This window comes from Rhopilema esculentum, chromosome 15 (assembly GCF_057945365.1).
Source record: "Rhopilema esculentum isolate cy_ngs chromosome 15, ASM5794536v1, whole genome shotgun sequence".
In the NCBI taxonomy this organism is placed as follows: domain Eukaryota; kingdom Metazoa; phylum Cnidaria; class Scyphozoa; order Rhizostomeae; family Rhizostomatidae; genus Rhopilema; species Rhopilema esculentum.
This window is the reverse complement of record NC_142829.1, coordinates 4122314-4139891: the sequence shown is the minus strand read 5'-3', so window position 1 is coordinate 4139891 and position 17578 is coordinate 4122314. Positions and strand designations below refer to the sequence as shown.

General features: G+C 36.0%; 1 protein-coding gene across 1 annotated transcript in view; it reads right to left on the bottom strand.

The window, feature by feature from the left end:
• Positions 1–11101, bottom strand: part of LOC135685069 (afadin) — a 34291-nt gene extending 23190 nt beyond the window's left edge. Inside the window, exons 1-6 of the mRNA XM_065200820.2 lie at positions 10780–11101; positions 6725–6917; positions 4171–5392; positions 3120–3276; positions 1535–1888; positions 402–547 (exon numbers count right to left, since the gene is read on the bottom strand). Of these exons, the coding sequence (XP_065056892.2) occupies positions 402–547; positions 1535–1888; positions 3120–3276; positions 4171–5392; positions 6725–6917; positions 10780–10890 (2183 nt within the window). The 5' untranslated portion in view covers positions 10891–11101. The remainder of the gene's footprint in view (positions 1–401; positions 548–1534; positions 1889–3119; positions 3277–4170; positions 5393–6724; positions 6918–10779) is intronic.
• Positions 11102–17578: the final 6477 nt, after the last annotated feature.

Genomic DNA, 17578 nt, shown 5'->3' with positions numbered 1-17578 from the left:
TAAAACTCGGAGTAGCAACGGTCCTGTTCTATAAACCAAATAGCATGTACAGCTCTGCCTATATGATATCAAGCACTTTGTGACGGACCAGAAAAACACATATTTTCTTTCTTATTTGTTTTAAATGTGTGATCCTCGTCATGCTGTTCGCTGGATTATACGAGTCTTGCGATGATAATGTAAACAAAAAGCAAGCAGGAAAAGCGAAAAACAAAAAGATAAAATATAAACGGAAAATAGTTTGCTAAGCGAAACTTTTGAAGGAAATAGACTAACATTAAGTAAATACAAATTTTGGTGATCCTGTGACGAAGGATTGGACATGGGCCTGTAATTGTTTCATGATCAAAGACAGGATTCTAAATAATGGTTTCAAAGTGATTTACATCAAAAATACAAACCTAAAAGCATGCTGCACGGACTTTTCAAGTATGCCTTGTGCATTTTGCGTCAACGGAGATAACTCAGTATCTTGTTTGAGAAAGTGAAGCAGCTCAGATGCATTGGCCATCCAGAACGCAAGGCTGCCTGCAAACGCATCGTTTTCCTAAAAAAAAATATTGCAATAATTTCAAAAGAATTTGGGTAATTTATCATCGTATCATTATTCTAGAATTAACTCTCTCACACAAATTCGCTTTAGCTGTTATCTACGAAAAATAGATAATTCCCTATTTGATGAATATGTAACTATTTAAATCAACAAAGAGCGTCCAAAACGAAGGTTCTCAAAAATGTTTGGTTAAAGCTGCATATTTTGCAATTGAAACTACAAGAACGATACAAAACAGAGGATTTTTGAAACGCTGTCACGACAAGAGTTAACCTGCACTCAAAAACAAATGAAGGGAAAACAGCATGTATTGTCCCTAAAGGGGTGCCAGGGAAACCCTTGTGACAACAGACCATCTTTCCTTATCGACTGATAAGGGCAGCATTTGTGTTTAAGCATGGATGAAGTAACACGTGTAAAAACAAAAACGGTTTGAAACAGTATAATGGAAAATTAGCTTAACACAGACTTCTTCTTTTCTTGAGCTCTCATACGGAAGGGTTTTGCTTGCCACTTTGGGTAAGAATTGTACAGTCAACGCAACAGCTGACTATAAACATAGAAACTTATACCTTGTAACAACCAGAGCGTATTCAAACCTTGAGGTGAATACGCATCTCAGAGCTGCATTAATTATAACAACTTAAAAAAAAGATTATTGACTCTAATGCTAATTGCAAGGGATAAATCTCGTGTACTTTCTCCGTGCTCTTTTTTGCCTTGCTTAGGAGTACCTCTTTGATTAACATCCCTAACCTAGATCGCGCCAGTAGGTGGAACTACAAAGATTTTGGGTAATATTTATAAATAAGACGTCTAAATTGTTGCTTTCTTTTTAACAGGACGCATTGAAAGCTATGTATTTCAAACAAAAATGCATTGAAACTTGAAAGTTCTTTATCTTTTTATATCTATTTCTATATCTTTTCATATCTTTTTCCTGCAACATATCGACGCAAATCTAAAATGTATAAACCTCACCTGTACAGTTTTTTCGATTGCTATAGCCATCTTTCTGGCTGAAGCCCCAACAACACGTGCATGCTCAACATTGCCTAGCTCTGGCCTAAAATCGTGTGATATCATGTAGTGAGAGGCGAGGTATAGCGAGTAGGCTGGGGCTAGCTTGAAATGCACAGCGGCGCCGTTAACCTCGCTTATGATTGCCGCAAAAAATGCGTCTTGGGCATCGTCAATGAACTCCAGAGCTGCAGGCAGCAGGGGCAGGCCATAATCAGCTTGTGGGCTACCAGGTCCGGATAGGTCTTGGCCAACTCGCATTTCGCCATTGTAGTCGGGATCGATGGAATCGGAGGATCGATTCGGTATACCTCCCTGTAACAAGAACAAAGCAATCTAGTTTTTTCAATATTAGGAACTGAAGCCCATATTTCCAGGAAAATGAAGAGGAAATGGAACACTTGAAAAGACATATAGAACAATCATGGAGAGACATTTGAAAATGGTTGAAAAGTTGAAATTACTTGTAACAAAAAAAGAATAGGCCAATATGTCTCACTATTCAGTTTCATAAATATGAACTAATAACTTGACAGCTTGATGTCAATCGAGGCTTATAAAAAAAGGGGCTGCATTTTTACAGTATTCCACATTAAGATTGCTAAGTATCTGCAGAACTAGATTCACAAAAAATACTGAAGAGTCATTAGAAGGAAGCAATAATCATTAAAATAAGAAATGAAAATTGAAGTAAACCACTGGCAGAAACAAACGCAGGAGCACAGGCAGAAAAACGCGCGAAAAACGAGCTTTGATCATTCACCCTTTCAAAAATAATCTTCCTGATTAGATCAAAACTCGATTAAATTGATTGTACAAAATTATCGAATCATTTGAAAGAAAAATACAAATAATGTCAAGAAAAGTAGAAGGTAGATTAATGGAAGTTTCAAATGAAACCAAAACCGGACTCAATGAGCATCAAATGTGTAGGTTCATTTAGTCCGGTTTCGGGAATTTGTTATGGACTTCTCATTGCGGTATTTTTAACTATTTATGTTGAATTTTGAGCGCGAATAGAGATATGGACGAATGGTTATGCAGACAACTCAGAAAAACCTCATAATCACTTTATTGCTATTCAGAAAAATAAGAAGAAAGTTACTGAATGGTAGACCATAGAAATACTTAAAAGGCAAAAACTGGCTGAAAAACATTAACAAACTAACACTAACAAACACTAACAAGGTGACAAATGCCGCCCTTAGGAAAAGTTAAGAAATTATTGTATATATATAAATAATTAGTTTGGCAATTAAAGGCATTGAGTCATGGGGGGTCATTTGGTTTCGGCGTGATCGCTGCTGTTTCATGTGATATTGGCATCCGTTGTTGAAAACTTGCTATTGAAAACTGTTTTGTTAATCAGTACGAGGTGAGTTCATGTGACCAGTTTAAGGTCAACCAATAGCATCACAGTCATGATAATCTTGACTTAGCGGATTTTGGCACTTTGGCTATACCCAATCCATTTTATCATGACTCAATGCCTTTATGCAAGAAATGGACATAGAAAGGATTAAATTTATCAAATTTATCAACTCACACTAGGATCTGTTTTCCTCACAGGACTAGATGCGATCTCACCATCAGGTAAAAAGGTCGTTTCTACCATCATTTCGTCATCAACCCTGCTCCCAGGAAGCTCATCGAGGTCAAACTTCATTGGCGAATACGACGGTCGCTCATCCCTCATAACAGGGCTGAAAATCAGAAGGAAAAATTCGTGTAGTGAAAGCAGAGTTGTTTATTGAACATATTTGAAAAACTTCCCATGGTTCTAGTCCCTGACGATACCCAGAGTAAGGGGAGTTGCCAGCTCTCTGCAATTCCAGGCGTAGGGATCACTAGGTGTGGTCGAATCGAGATGAAAGACCTGGTCAATGCTCGATAAGCACAGCTTCTCAGTGGGTCACTGCTCGATAAGCACAGCTTCTCAGTGTCCTAAAACTATCTTCGGTAGTAACAAATACAAATTTTTGGAAATGAGTTAAGAATAGAAAGCCTACAAAACAGGACTGCTAGACGGACAGTTGAAGTGAAAAATTTGAAAGAGAGACAGTGAATATCGTTATACGCCAAAGGAAAACATGAAATTGACAAAAAAACCAAAACTACGGTGCGAGAAGGTTGGAAAACGGTAAAATACAGGTTCTTAGTTGGTACTTCTGTCACTACCAGACATATATTGGGACAATACCAACTGCAAGTTGTAGTGAATTCAGCCATCTTCCTCTCCCCTTTGAAACAATGTGGGTTTAATATAAAATCATGTGTGAGATAGCTTTGTTTAGTGTGGCATATATCATATTTGTTCTCTATCATTTTCTCTATTTTTGAAATAATTCTATGTAATCGTAATACGAAATATTTTCAACCACCAATAAAAGGCACTACGTCCCGTCAGTCACGTGTCCAGAGTTAGCAATAGGCTTTGCAGCGTGTTTAAAATCGACAAAACATTGAAGATAAGCCGATTGGCTCCTCAACTAAAGGTCTATTGTATAGTCTAACCAATGGGAATTTAACTGGCCAGCAAAATGCGTCGGGACATAGTGCCTTGTAAAATAACTGTCAATTACACAAAGCGTAATCACCTCATTGAGTTGCTGAGCTGTGCTGACTCGTTTGGCGACCTGCTTCCAGATGCAGGAGAACGAACCCTGACGTTTGGAGGCGTCAGTCTTCCACTGCTACGCTCATTGAACTGGAAAACTAGCGAGTGCCCAAAAATAATCACAGACCCAGGACTTAGTGTTGTGGTTTCGTATACCCTGTTCTCGTTTACAAGAATCAGTGCATCTGCGTTTGTAGGCGTTATTGTCACTTCCCCATCGATATTTTCCAGGAAGCAATGTTCCGGAAGAATGTCCAATGCATACAGCTGAATATACTGTTCAGCCGTCGGCACTTTGCTGCTACCGATAACAGTAAGATTTGGCAAGATTTTAAGAACCCTTGGTTTGAAATTACTCTTTGTCTCATCTGGAATTATTTCGGTCAAATAAGGCAATTCTTGTTCCGGGTCTGTCTCACTTTGAAGTGCCAGCCTCGCGGCTGCTTTTCTATCGGCTTGTGTATCTTTGGCCTTTTTCTGGGCAGCTTTAGTTTCTTTCTTGAAACCAGAGACAGTGTTCTTTTTTCGTAGATGAAATGTCAAAAAACCCCGTGAGGCTGGCCAGCTTGATTGGATAGCAAGCGGACAATCATAATCTTTCACCACACTGTCCCTTCCAGGACCAGGATTTTCTCCAGGGGGTATCTCAGTCATAACCAAACAATACTCTGCTGGATTTTCATTTTCTAACTGAAACTTTTCCAATGCATCTTGGACAATTTTATCGCTGGTTTGCTTATCTGAAGCTAAAATAGTTTTATACGGAATTTCCGGTTTGAGAGTTTCAGCGAAAATTTTAAGCGTTCCCCCTCGCTGCCCTTCTTCCGCTTTGAAATCTTTTAAGCGATTCTGGATCTTTTGCAACCGTTTTCTTTTCATAACAGCCTCTGGGTTCGAGATACTCCTAGTCAGGCTTGATTCTGGCTTCTCGTCATACAACTGTTGTGCTATAGCCGTATCTTCGTGGTTTTTGTTCTCCTTTTCTCTCCTTGCTTCCTGTCGTTTTCTTTGCTTCTTCATTTCTTTTTTCTCTCGCCTCGACAGACGCCTTCTCAACTGGCCGTCTTCGTTTCCTATTTGATAAAAGGTACTTGCGACTTTAGCACTGGCACTTTTCAACAAAAACCTCCCTTCCCTGTCATCTCTATGCCAGCTTAGTTGGACAAGCAGTGGTCTTTCACTTTTACCCAGCTTTCTTGTGTCTAAAAAACAAACAAAAACAAAATTTTAATCAATGTTGCTTCATAGACTATATATCCCTAAAGCTACTTTAATGAGATTGACAAAAATTTGTTAGTATCTAAGCTTTGACAAAAAGAAAAGAAAAAATAACCATAGAACATAACAACTACTCAATTAAAGTCTTGGAGAGTACAATGTGACTTTGTCATTGACATATTCATTGGCAAGCACAAAGTCGATTTTAACAATCTTTTATCTTGGGCATATTTTTTTTCTACACCTTCACTTCACACTGTTGCTACAAATACAATGTATCATTTAGGAATAAATCTTATTTCAACTGACATGCATTATATAATTGGTTTAGGACTAAAGATCTTGCACTTTTTCACCTCTATAAAAAATGAAATCGATAACAAAATGAGGAAGTCAAGCATTTTTTTGACAGTCTAGATACAATGCTAGGTCCAACCATAGAGGCACTTTGTAACACTTAGAATTGGGATGATGCTGAGAAAAGTAAAGCAAATGCAAATACCATAGAGAATGCCACCACAATAAACATGGAATGATAACACCCACCCCTACATAAATATAAAATGATATTTAACCTCAAGAAGTCAGACTCATTAAAATTGATATTTCATAAATTAGACAAAATGAATGGCCCCCAATCATTTGTTACAAATGCTATCAATTTTCATAGCATAAGTGGGATGCAATGAAGTTTCATATTTACTATAAATTTGAAATCTTTTGATGTCCTTTAGTAAAATGATATCAAATAAAATTGGACTTTATCAACAAAATCCAGATTTGATAAATCATTTATCCCAATACCCTTCTTGAGAAACAACTTGAGAAACAATTTATGTACTTTACAGGCATTCATGCAATGATGTACGTATGTTTATTTTTTATTTTAGCTGATACCATAAACATTTTACATTTTGGCACTTTATATGATTTAAATGTCCAGTTTCAGTTTCTTTTTGGTTTTTCATAGATACAAGTCAGAAATTGCATAAGTCTGACCTGATAAGTTTGTATGGTCAGAATAAATCTGGTCTCTATCAATGTGACTGCTGTATTATCAGGTCTCCACCAAGTTTGTGCAAGGACCACTAATATTACAGTGCTTCACAGCAGAAAAAAATACTCATTATTCTTTAAAGTAACATTATCTTCAGGGGCACTCTCAGAATATCTTTATAAGCATTTGTCAAAATTTGCTAGACTCACCTCATCTTTGCTTTCTGTCAAGCTCTAACATCGCAAAACATCATTGTTTTTAAAATACAATCCTTACTTCACCATTATAAATGATAAATTGAGAAAAGATATAAGCTTACCTCCTTTTTCATGACATTCAAATAATTCATAGTTTGAATGTGTCAGCATTTTGAGATCAGGACAAAACTTCTCTACAAGCGTGTCCATGAGATCAGCAACAATTGTCTTACTGGAAACTCTTATACATTTGGTCACTACCTTGTTATCACTGCCTTGGAAGTAGAACCTCATCACCCCATTAAATTCCAGGTCCTAAAAATGTATGGTTGAAATACCTTGTTAATACAATGTTAACAAAAGAAGCTCAGTGATGCTACAACTGCATTAAGAAAAATTAAGGGAGGTATATTCAAATTAAATAACGGTCAATACTAGTATGAAAATGTGAATAAACCATAAAGAAAAAGGTGTGAGATAAGCTTGATTTCTTACTCTACTCTACCCTTGGACTTCACTCTGTTTGTCTACCAAAAAAATAAATCTTAAAAAATCAGGTCACTAAAACAAGTCACAAATTTACATATATTTTAAACGACCTTGAATTAAACGGGAAATACAGAATGATTTTTTTACAACTAGAGCTTGTCTCATATTTGAACATTGTTGTTTGAAATAATGGATGGATCCGAATAAATGAAATTTATATCTTGATAAATTAGAAACTTCTTTCTTTCTGTACAACTTTTTTGCTATTTTTTATGTTTGATTTTTATTTTTACTTGTGGAATTCTTAGACATTACAGCCTTGGTCACTTTTTTGAAACTTTCCTATCTGAAGAGATCATACAGCTGGCACTGCCCAAGTTATGGCTTAAATTGAATGAAAACAAAATTATCATTATTAGAACTCTCTCAACAACAATTTCCCTACAACAATATACATTTCAGTACACTTAACCTCAGTTCAAATGGATATATTGGTTTATTCTATAATGCCCTTACCACAAGTATTCAATATACAACATTGAAACAAGTGAAGCATGATGATTTCACTTTGCACAATATTTTTTATATACCTTGACAATGGTTTGTAACCACAACAATTATTTATAACCACAGTTTTGTTGGACAAAGGGAGTGGCTTTCCTGTAAAGTTGAAATTAAAAGTGCCTGCTTTTTCCAATAAATTTCATCAATTTTTGGATAAAAATAATCAATGCATTGTGTTATTTCTCATTTTATTTTGAATGGATTCATACTACCAAAAGTAAATTGATACATACACTTAAGGCAGGCCTTTCTGTGAAGAAATGTTTGCAAGGGCGACAAATTGCCTGCGTGGATCAGCTTACGAGGGCAATCGCCCATCAAGCACTATTTGTTAAACGAAGTCCTTCAGGACCTGAGGGGGAATTAGGGTATCATCTAACCACAACTACCTAACCTTTGATTTTCTAAATGCGCGATTGCGGCCAGTTTGTAGCCAAAATACTTGATGAAATGATTTATAATGTCAACAATGAGGAAATGATGCTTTCTTTTCATTAACAACTTGACCCTTCATTTGGGAATACCGTAACTTTTAGGGACAGGCGAAAATATGTTCGACCAGCTAAGTAAAAACATAAAATAAAACTTGAAGACAATTAAAACAACCATCTAGAAGTTCGAATTTTTAAGGTTCTTCTTCAGTGTATGAATCACATAGGTTCCAACTCGGTTGAAAAATTCTCTCCCTAATCCTCCCTGATTGCATTATCTATGTTTTAAGATTCTTACTTGTCCTTCCTTGGAGGCTCCTTTATTACAGTCAACAGCTCTTTTTATTATAGCAGTTCTTTTCATCACTGTCCAGTTATCATTGTTGCTTATTATCATTATTTGTTGTTCCCTCTAATGAGTAACCATGAAAAGGCCTACATATTATCTAAATTTGACAACAGTACAAACATAAAAACGAGGATAAAATTCAGAAACAAAGCAAAACGGCGACAAGAATCCAATGTTGTGAGATAAATTTTCCAAAATAAATTAAATTAAACGAATACTAATATTTTGCCCTGGCATACAGGACTTCATCAGACAACATTGGATTCTCGTTGTCGTTTTGCTTTGTTTCTGAATTTTATCCTCTTATTGATATTATACTCATTGCAAGATTCACAGAATCCAGCAGACAGCCTATCCTGCGGTTCTTCCTTCTCACACAGTACAAACATATCCTTCAAAAACATAAGACCAAGGAAATGCAACGAAAAACCTGCAAACAGGCTCATTTCCACCATCTTATCAGGCTACCTCACAGAGAACAGTGTTTACTTCCAGCTAAGACCTTATCAGAATGCACCTTCTGATGTTCTGAAATATTGTGGAACTGTAGGCAATGAGCGGCTTTATGAAATGAGACTTGAAGCAAATAAATATTTTTGGTTAAATCTTCAATATATTTTTTGTTCAAATGTCCTTTTTTGTTCCTAGTCCCTGAATGATTCTAACATCTAGATCTTTCTTTACTGTAAGTTAAAAATGCTGAATGACTGAAAAGAATGTAAATTTCAACCAAATTTACTATTAATTTAATGCTATGTTACATCTTATTAATTAGAGTTACTTTTAATAAAATTGCTTGATTTGATTGTGGTGTTTAATTGTTTTAATTTAACCTTTACATTATAGCCTTTATAGCATAAGCATTTAAAAACATCATAAAAATACATAAAAAAACAATTTTACGTTCTCAACAATGCTCAACAACACCTAAAACAATATAAATGTCAACCATTACCTCTCAAAAATTTTGAACTTGTTCAAATTGGTCTCAACAATGCTACACAAGCAGTGGGGACACCTGGGGGAGGGGGGCCAATAAGGGCAGTCACCCCTTAAAACTTTGGAGGACAATGGTCTATTGTTCTAAAACAATGGGAAAATATAATGCAATCTTGTTAAAACAATAGGCTTGCCCCCCCCCCCAATATTTGATGAAGTGTTCCCAACAAGTTGGCCAAATGCTCTTGAAATTTGATTCAATAATATATTGAGTGCTGTGGAGTGAAATGTGGTGTGCATTTGGTTGGGGCTATACAGTTTTTTTCAAAAGAATTTCCAAATTCATTATATATATATATATTGATATACCGTTGCTCATAATAATTCACAAAAGGTGAAGTTCTTTTACCATACAACCATTCAGATGTTGTGGAAAACTTTTATGTGAAAAAATCAAGACTGTATCCAAGACCATCTGACTTTCCAAATTCATTGTGAATAGACAACATACAACATGTAGCAACTTATAATGATGTCTAGATATCTAATGATTTTACATATATAAATATTTATATTAGGTATCAAATGATGCTGTCCACAATGTACACTCTACAAACATATTAAGTATCTGCAAATAAATTTTGGGTGATTCAACCATTTGCAAGATTTAGAATGACCAACAATTGAAAAATCTTCTGGCAAGTTTCAGGAACAAAGTTAGGTTTTATGATGGTGATTATGATTTTTTGTTAGCCCCAAAGTAAAAGCCAGGGCTCCATCCACTTCCTCAAAACCAGTTTGACCTGTCAGCTCGCTTCCATTCTTAAATCAATATTTACAATAAACTGCAACGATGGAATCATACGTGTTTAACTAACGCATTTGCAAATGCTGGACACACCTCAAAAGCAAATGAACTGTGATCCAAACTACGCCAGACAAAATGCCACAAAGTAAACAACAACATACCTTAAAGAGCTTCATAAAAAAAGGAAACAGGGGCTTGCCTTATATTAATAACAAGTTGAAGATAACAAATTAAACGTTTATAGAGCAGGCAGAGAGATTCGTTCACTTTTCCTACTGGCTACTGCTTCGTAGTACAAGACAAGAGCAACCTCGAATCGACAAAACGCATTTCAATTTCAGTCAATTCACAGAACAAGTAATTGAAGAAAAGTAGAGTATCTGTCAAACTCTAGCTACATAACATTACTAATATACAGTGTTTACTTTTCGTTTTACAGGGCTAATGGATACAGCCCACTCCCGCTGACTAGGCCCATCCGCTTTGCCTTTGGGAAAGCATTAGTCCAGCAAACACTGTAATCAGCCAGATATTAAACGGTGTGAAAGAAACAATGTCATTATTTTACTGATAAATCGACTAGATAATTTTACATACCTTATCTGGCAGGCTTAGCGCGAACATATCTAATCTGTTGTCGTTCCATTCTTTAATAATTTTCGTGAGATGAGTCCGTTCCTCGGCCTTCGTCCTAAATTCACCATCCATCTTCAAACTTCGATCGAAACTGGCAAACCAAAAGCGATATCTTCGAGGTTAGATTTCTCTTTCCACAGCTTCAGACAGTTAAATTGTGGTGTTCATGGTCAACATATAGGTCACTAAAACGATCTGTCAGCAATGCTAATCAATTCCTTTAACTCACCATAAACATGGCGACTCTCCTTCAGAATGATCTCAAAACTGCGCCTTCTGATTGGTCAATTTCTTTGCCGTTGAAATTTCATAAATTTTTTTGTTATGACCACTTCTAGAGAATTATTCACCTACCGGCAATTTGTTGATGCTCTTCGGAGACTGTTTTTGAAAATAATATTTAGAATCAATATGGATTTTTAAGAAAGTTGAAGATATTTTGAGAAGGAGTCTAAAAAGGGAAGCGCAAAATTGAGCTAAAATTTGATTTTTTCTACTGTCCTATCACATATGCTTTATACAAGAGGCTTCATCGCATATACAAGTTTGTTTCGCACACACATTGGCTACGGTAAGTCATTAAAAGTGTAGTGCAATAACCATTTCTAGAATAGCCGGAGATCGGAATTTCATGAGGTGAATTACTCTATTGTTAATCGTATGGCTGGCATACTTTATTCGAGTATTTATTCTAAATCTTTAAAGGCCCCTTTCGGTTTCCATCACCTTCTGTGCTGCATTTGTATAAACGATACAAAACAACTAAAGAAACACTTTTGAAATTCAAGGAAACACTTCGTCATAATTGAAATTCTCTTATTACGTCATCACAGGTTATTGTCAATATTCACAGGAAATGTCTCAAAAGTTGCGGAGCTTTTTCACTTATCAATTAGTTACAATTGTTATATTGCTCACCAAACCTAAACAGTCATTGACCGAAAATTCTCCAAGAAAACTGAATTTCCGTCATGGCTTTTTAACACTGTTTAGAAACGTTTGAGATTCAGCTTTTCCCTTATCTTGATAGTAATGAATATTTGCGGTTTTAAAACATAATCGTTTTTCTTATCAAATCATTTATAAGTTCAGGAAATATAAAGTAACAAGACAGATACGATTATTTAGAAATCTTTTTAATGAGATTTTTCAGTGCCAACTACTCTGGGGGGGGGGCAACAGCCCAGAAATTCTTCGAAGGAACAAGCAAATAAAATATAACTAAAAGTAAAAGAATAGACAAAAGTCCTTCAGAAATATATTGAAGCCTGTGTCCATTGAAGTGCTTTTCTCACTTTTCTTTAAAAATTGTATTTATTAGTAGCACGAGAAGCATTTTTTATCCCTTCACTTATAAAGCAATTTCAAAGAGTACCTTTGGCCTTATAACACGACGCGTCATCATATTTACAACGTATCACGTCGTCGTGTGAAAAACAAGAAGGGTCGTACATTCGCAACAAGATGCGTCGTCATAACCAAGATAACAACTCGACGTACTGTAAGCTAGGCTAGACGCATCACCGTAAATATTCTAGGAGACTTGCCGCACTTGCAAAAAATATATCGTTGCACTTTCAACAAGACGCAAAGTAAAGTATTTTCAACACGAGTTTTTCTTGAAGATTCATCTCTGCACTAGAAACGTAGGAGGATATCATTGTATGTATGTTTGACGTTGTGAAGTGGTAAAAGATATATGATTGTCACAATGGCCATAATGCTGCATTTAAACAGAGCTAGTGCTTTTCTGGATTCATAATCTACTGCCGTTGAGGAAATGCAAAGCAATAGCTTCGATTCCAAAAAACCATTGATTTAATTGTGAAAATTTTAGTTAGGATATTGCTGGTAGAAACAGAAATTAAACATTGCATTCTTTGAGAACGTAGCGGGTATTCGATTAGTTCCAGATTAGCTCAGCTGAGACAAGGCCTGTTCTGCAAGATTTCAGCCACTTAATAAAGATGAACTCGATGGGATGCAAAAGTCAGTAATAATAAATACTGATTGATAGAAGAGGATTAGTCCAAAAAACTTAATCATGTCAGATTTTCTGAAGGAAGATTTTTGGAATAAGTGGATACAATAATAGCTTACACTTTTTCTTTCAAAGCTCAGATTAATGGCAAATATTGCTCAGTAAAAATGTACCAGACCAGACAATGCGAGCAAATGGACCGGCTCTACCCAAAGCCTTAAAACCAAACTAGGCAAACATGAATTGTGCTTTAACTGTATGTAAGATTCCTGTGGCATTATCGTTTGTTCGTGCAAAAAAAGAAGTAAGAGAAACTTATGTGCTTGCTATAAATTACAACGAAACACAATAGCATCCAAAGAAAATTAACATTTTCCAAAAATAATGATCTTTATATTTACTCGCAACGAGCAAATTTTATTACTTCAACCAGACAGCATATGAACTGCTCGAAAGTTTATCAAAATGTGTTTTGGCGAGAAAATCTCCGAATTTGCTATTAATATGTCCCTCCACTCTTCATCCAGTTCAATCATCGTCCTAACTCTAAAAAGGTCCATGGAACCATGATAGAACATTGCTACAAGCGATAAAGAATTTACATTTTTTAAAGAAGAACTCTTATTTTAAAATTGGAAAATTTTATCAACTATTGTTGTAGAGAATTATTATAAATGTGAAGTTTTAGGGTAGCTAGAAATTTAAATAAGCGGACTCAATTCTTGGATTTGTCGGTTAAAGACAATTATGATTCAACTCATTTAAGGTCTAGAAGCAAAGCACTGGAAACCTTCACGATTTAAAGCCTATTTATTATGAAGAATGTCTTCACATTTTATGAATTTTGAAGGCTGTTTTCCAGATATGCCCAAATAATATAAAATGGCAGCTTCTCTCAGAGGGGTAGGTTTGCACACAATGACCCCATCTTCTTTTTGCCTCTGGTTATTAAATCAAGAAAATAACAAATCAAAAGCAAAGTATTCAAAATCAAATAGCCTATTTTTCATAGTCATTAAAAGTTCATAGAAAGATTGACGAGCAAGATTTTAAGTCATGGAGAGATAAAAGTGTTGGTGAACCATCACCGCATTTGAAGTTAATTATCATGCAGCTGTGAAGTTAATTATCAAAACTAACAAGAAGGCAGTCTCTTTATGGATTTCAAATAATTTCAACTTTCTGAAATAAAATTTGGAGTTACTGTCATCTGAAGGACGTTTGATGTGGTCAGAAATATAATTGAGAGGGCACAGCCCCATGCCCAAACCCCGCCTCCCGGACTCACTAACCCAAGCACACCCTCAAGTTATGCCACGCCCTCGTGCTGGGTTCAACGAACTGTTTATACTATAACTATAACTAAAGCTGTGCTAAAGGCTAAGAGCCTGTCACAGATCTTTGGAGTGAGTTCACCCTGGACAGACCATTATACTGACAGATCACTCATGTCAAGCCAAACTCTAAATAATAACAAGTGTAACACCCAACTGATAGATAATGGATGTCAGAAAAATAGTCTGTCCTGGGAAAAGCCACTCCATAATAATCGTATTTTTTCAAAAAGATAATGTTGTTGTCTTAATCCAAACTATTGAAAAAATATCTTCTTTACAAACAGAGAGTTTCTTCTCTCCAAATAAATTTTCCAAATGATTCTTGAATAAATTTATCCTGTCTGGATTTACAATGTTAGATTGTAGCTTGCTCCCTAAAGTGTTGATCCTCAGGCTGAAAAACCTTTTCCTTATGTTTTTTTGATCTGCTCTTTAACAATTTTAAGTTGTGGCCGCGAGTTCTACTTTCTTCCTCAATATGAAGCAGGTTTGAGTGTCATAATGGTTATGCGTATATTTGTAGATTTGAATAAGGTCGCCCCGAATCCTTCTATACAAAAGACTTGGCAGCTTCAGTTATCTTAAGCGCTCTTCATAATCTAGATCTTTTGGGCCTTCAACTAACTTGCTGGCTCTCCTTTGGACGTTCTCTATTAACTGCACGTCTTTGACATACCAAGGAGACCATACTGTATTTCCATACTCTAGATGCGGTCTCACCAAACTCTTAAAAGGTTGAACTTATCTCCATTCATGTAACTAAAATAATGTCTTATCATTCCGCATAGTCGGTTTGCTTTGTTTGAAACAACCTCAGCATGATTGCTAAACTTAAGATCTCTAGCGACATTCACTCCTAAGTCTTTCTCACATTCAGTAACTGTCAATGTCACTTGAAAATCATTCTGTTCCATTACATACTCGTGGCAATGATTTTTCCAACCCAGACGCATAACTTTATATTTGCTTGCATTGAATCGCAATTGCCAGATGTCTGCCCAGTCTTTTAATGTGCAAACAATCTTTGGGTGGTACATTTGAGTAAACTAAAGCTTTTCGTCTGACACTCTTCAAAGTTTGAAACATCAGAACATAGATCGAAAACTCTACGCTAAGAAATATATATACTCAGTTGAGGATCGAAATAAGCCAATCAGAAACGCGAGCACTGTTAAGGTTGACCAATCAGTGCCGCTTGCTTATTGAGAATGTTACCAATGGAGTCCTAAGGTGAAAACTAACTCTTTTTGTCTACACAATAGCGGTTTTTCGTGCTTATGTAGATAGATTCCCAAACTGCTAGATGGAACGACGACTTTCAAGCCACCTTAAAAGTGTTCCCTTTATCCCATATCCCTCTAATTTCAATAACAACCTCCTGTGAGGCAAAGAGTCGAATGCCTTTGAAAAGTCCAGATAAATTGCATCCACTGCCGATCCTCTGTCTAAAAGTCGAGACCACGTATCAATTGTATCCAGTAACTGGGTGGTGCACGAGCGTCCGCGTCCCTCAATAAAGCCATGTTTGCAGCTGGATAACTGATTCAAATGTTTAATAGCCTGTGCCCGAATTATTTTCTCCATAACTTTACATACAATGGAAGTCAAACTTACAGGCCGATAATTATCGCAAATATTCTTCTTTTCTTTCTTGAAAATTGGTGTTATTTGACCTTCCTTCCAGGCTTTTGGTACTACTCCTTCCACCAATGACTTCCTAAATAACAAAGTAAATGGTTCTTTCATTTGATTATTCATTCAAGATCCTTGGGTGTAAAACATCCGGTCCCGGTGATTTGTTCACTTTTAAATTTTTAGTTGCTCCATAACTATACTTTCATTTATTTCTATATCTTGAAGAGTCAATCCATTGCTTCGATCCTCGAAAAATTGAAAGTTATCCATATTCTCGTTAGTAAGCATGCTTGGGAAAAATTTATTAAGTTCTTTGTCTTTTTTGAGGCATTTGTGATTTTGGCCCCATCAGCTTTGTCTAGGTTTTGAATTGTAGACTTTGTTTTCAGCTTTGAATTTGCATACTTAAAAACTGTTTTTGGATTATTCTTACTGTCCCTTGCAATGTTTTTTCATACTCCCCTTTTGGCTTTTCTAATCTCCCATTTTGCATGATTTCGGGCTTTGGCTTAAGCATCATAATCTTTGTCTTCTCTTGTAGCTAAATAGCGCTTGTAAGCAGCATTTCACTTCCTCATTTTCAGGGGTGCACTAGAATTCATCCATAAGGTCTTCCTTTTGGTTCCTTGAACTTTTCTCATGGGTAGATGTTTTTTAATTACATTTTCAATTCTATCCTTCATAAAGCTGAAAGCATCCTCTGTGTTTCTATCCGTTAACCCTATATTCCATACAACTGATTGCAAATCCTTCCTCATTTCAACATAGTTGCCTTTATCATATGAGAGTTTATTTGAATTAACTGATCAATTTAGCTGATAGCAATTGAAACAAATAGATGGCTAATCCACAATGATGACTTTTTCCCAATGGGCTTTTTATTCCAATAGACTTAACCATATGAAAAAACTAAATCCAATATATTGGCTTGTTGGCTTCCTCTGTGATGAGTTGCTTCTTTGATATGTTGATACGAGAAACAGTCCTTGGTGCATTCCAAGAATCTTGATGCTTTGTGATGCATATTCTGAGATGTGCTACAAGTGTCCCAATCTATCTCTGGATGATTAAAATCTCCTGTTATTAAAATGTGAGAGTAGCTCCTTTTACAAGCCCTGTTAGTTCTTCAGCTAAGTAACAATCTTCTTCTAAGCTGTTATTTGGTGATCTATAAACACAACCTACCAGCAGTCTATCATATTTTTGAAGTGCCATTTTAATCCAAACAACATCCACCTCACTATCAGTTGTTGCAAAATTTGTTAATTGAATACATTCAAAGTCATTCTTCGCATAGACAATAGTACCTCGTTTGGGCTTTTCATTCACATAAATCTGGTATCCATCTATAGAGAACTCTGTAATTGCACAGCACCTATGAGGTTCTTTGGTAAAGATTCAGTAATGAAAATCACATCAGGATTATCTTCATTTATGATCAATTCTAATTCAGACAATTTGTTTAATAATGAGTCAGCAGCATTATAATATAAACAATTAAACCCAAATGTACTTTCTTTTAAAATCAGACTTTCTCTTGGACTGTGTCAACGTTACACTACCTGCAGTGTTGTCTGTGGATTCTTTACAGGCTCCTCTACCCTCTTTTGATTTCTTTGTGATCATTGAAGCTTGATTCATCTGATCTTTCATGGATCTTTGGGATTGTGGGAATTGCTGAAAAGGTTGATGGGGTTGTGGGGCTTGTAGAGGTTGAAGGGAGGGTTGGGGTTGGGTTTGGATTTGGGTTTGCGGTTGGGGTTCGTGTGAGTGTTTTGGATACTGTTTGACTGTGTCTTGACCTGCT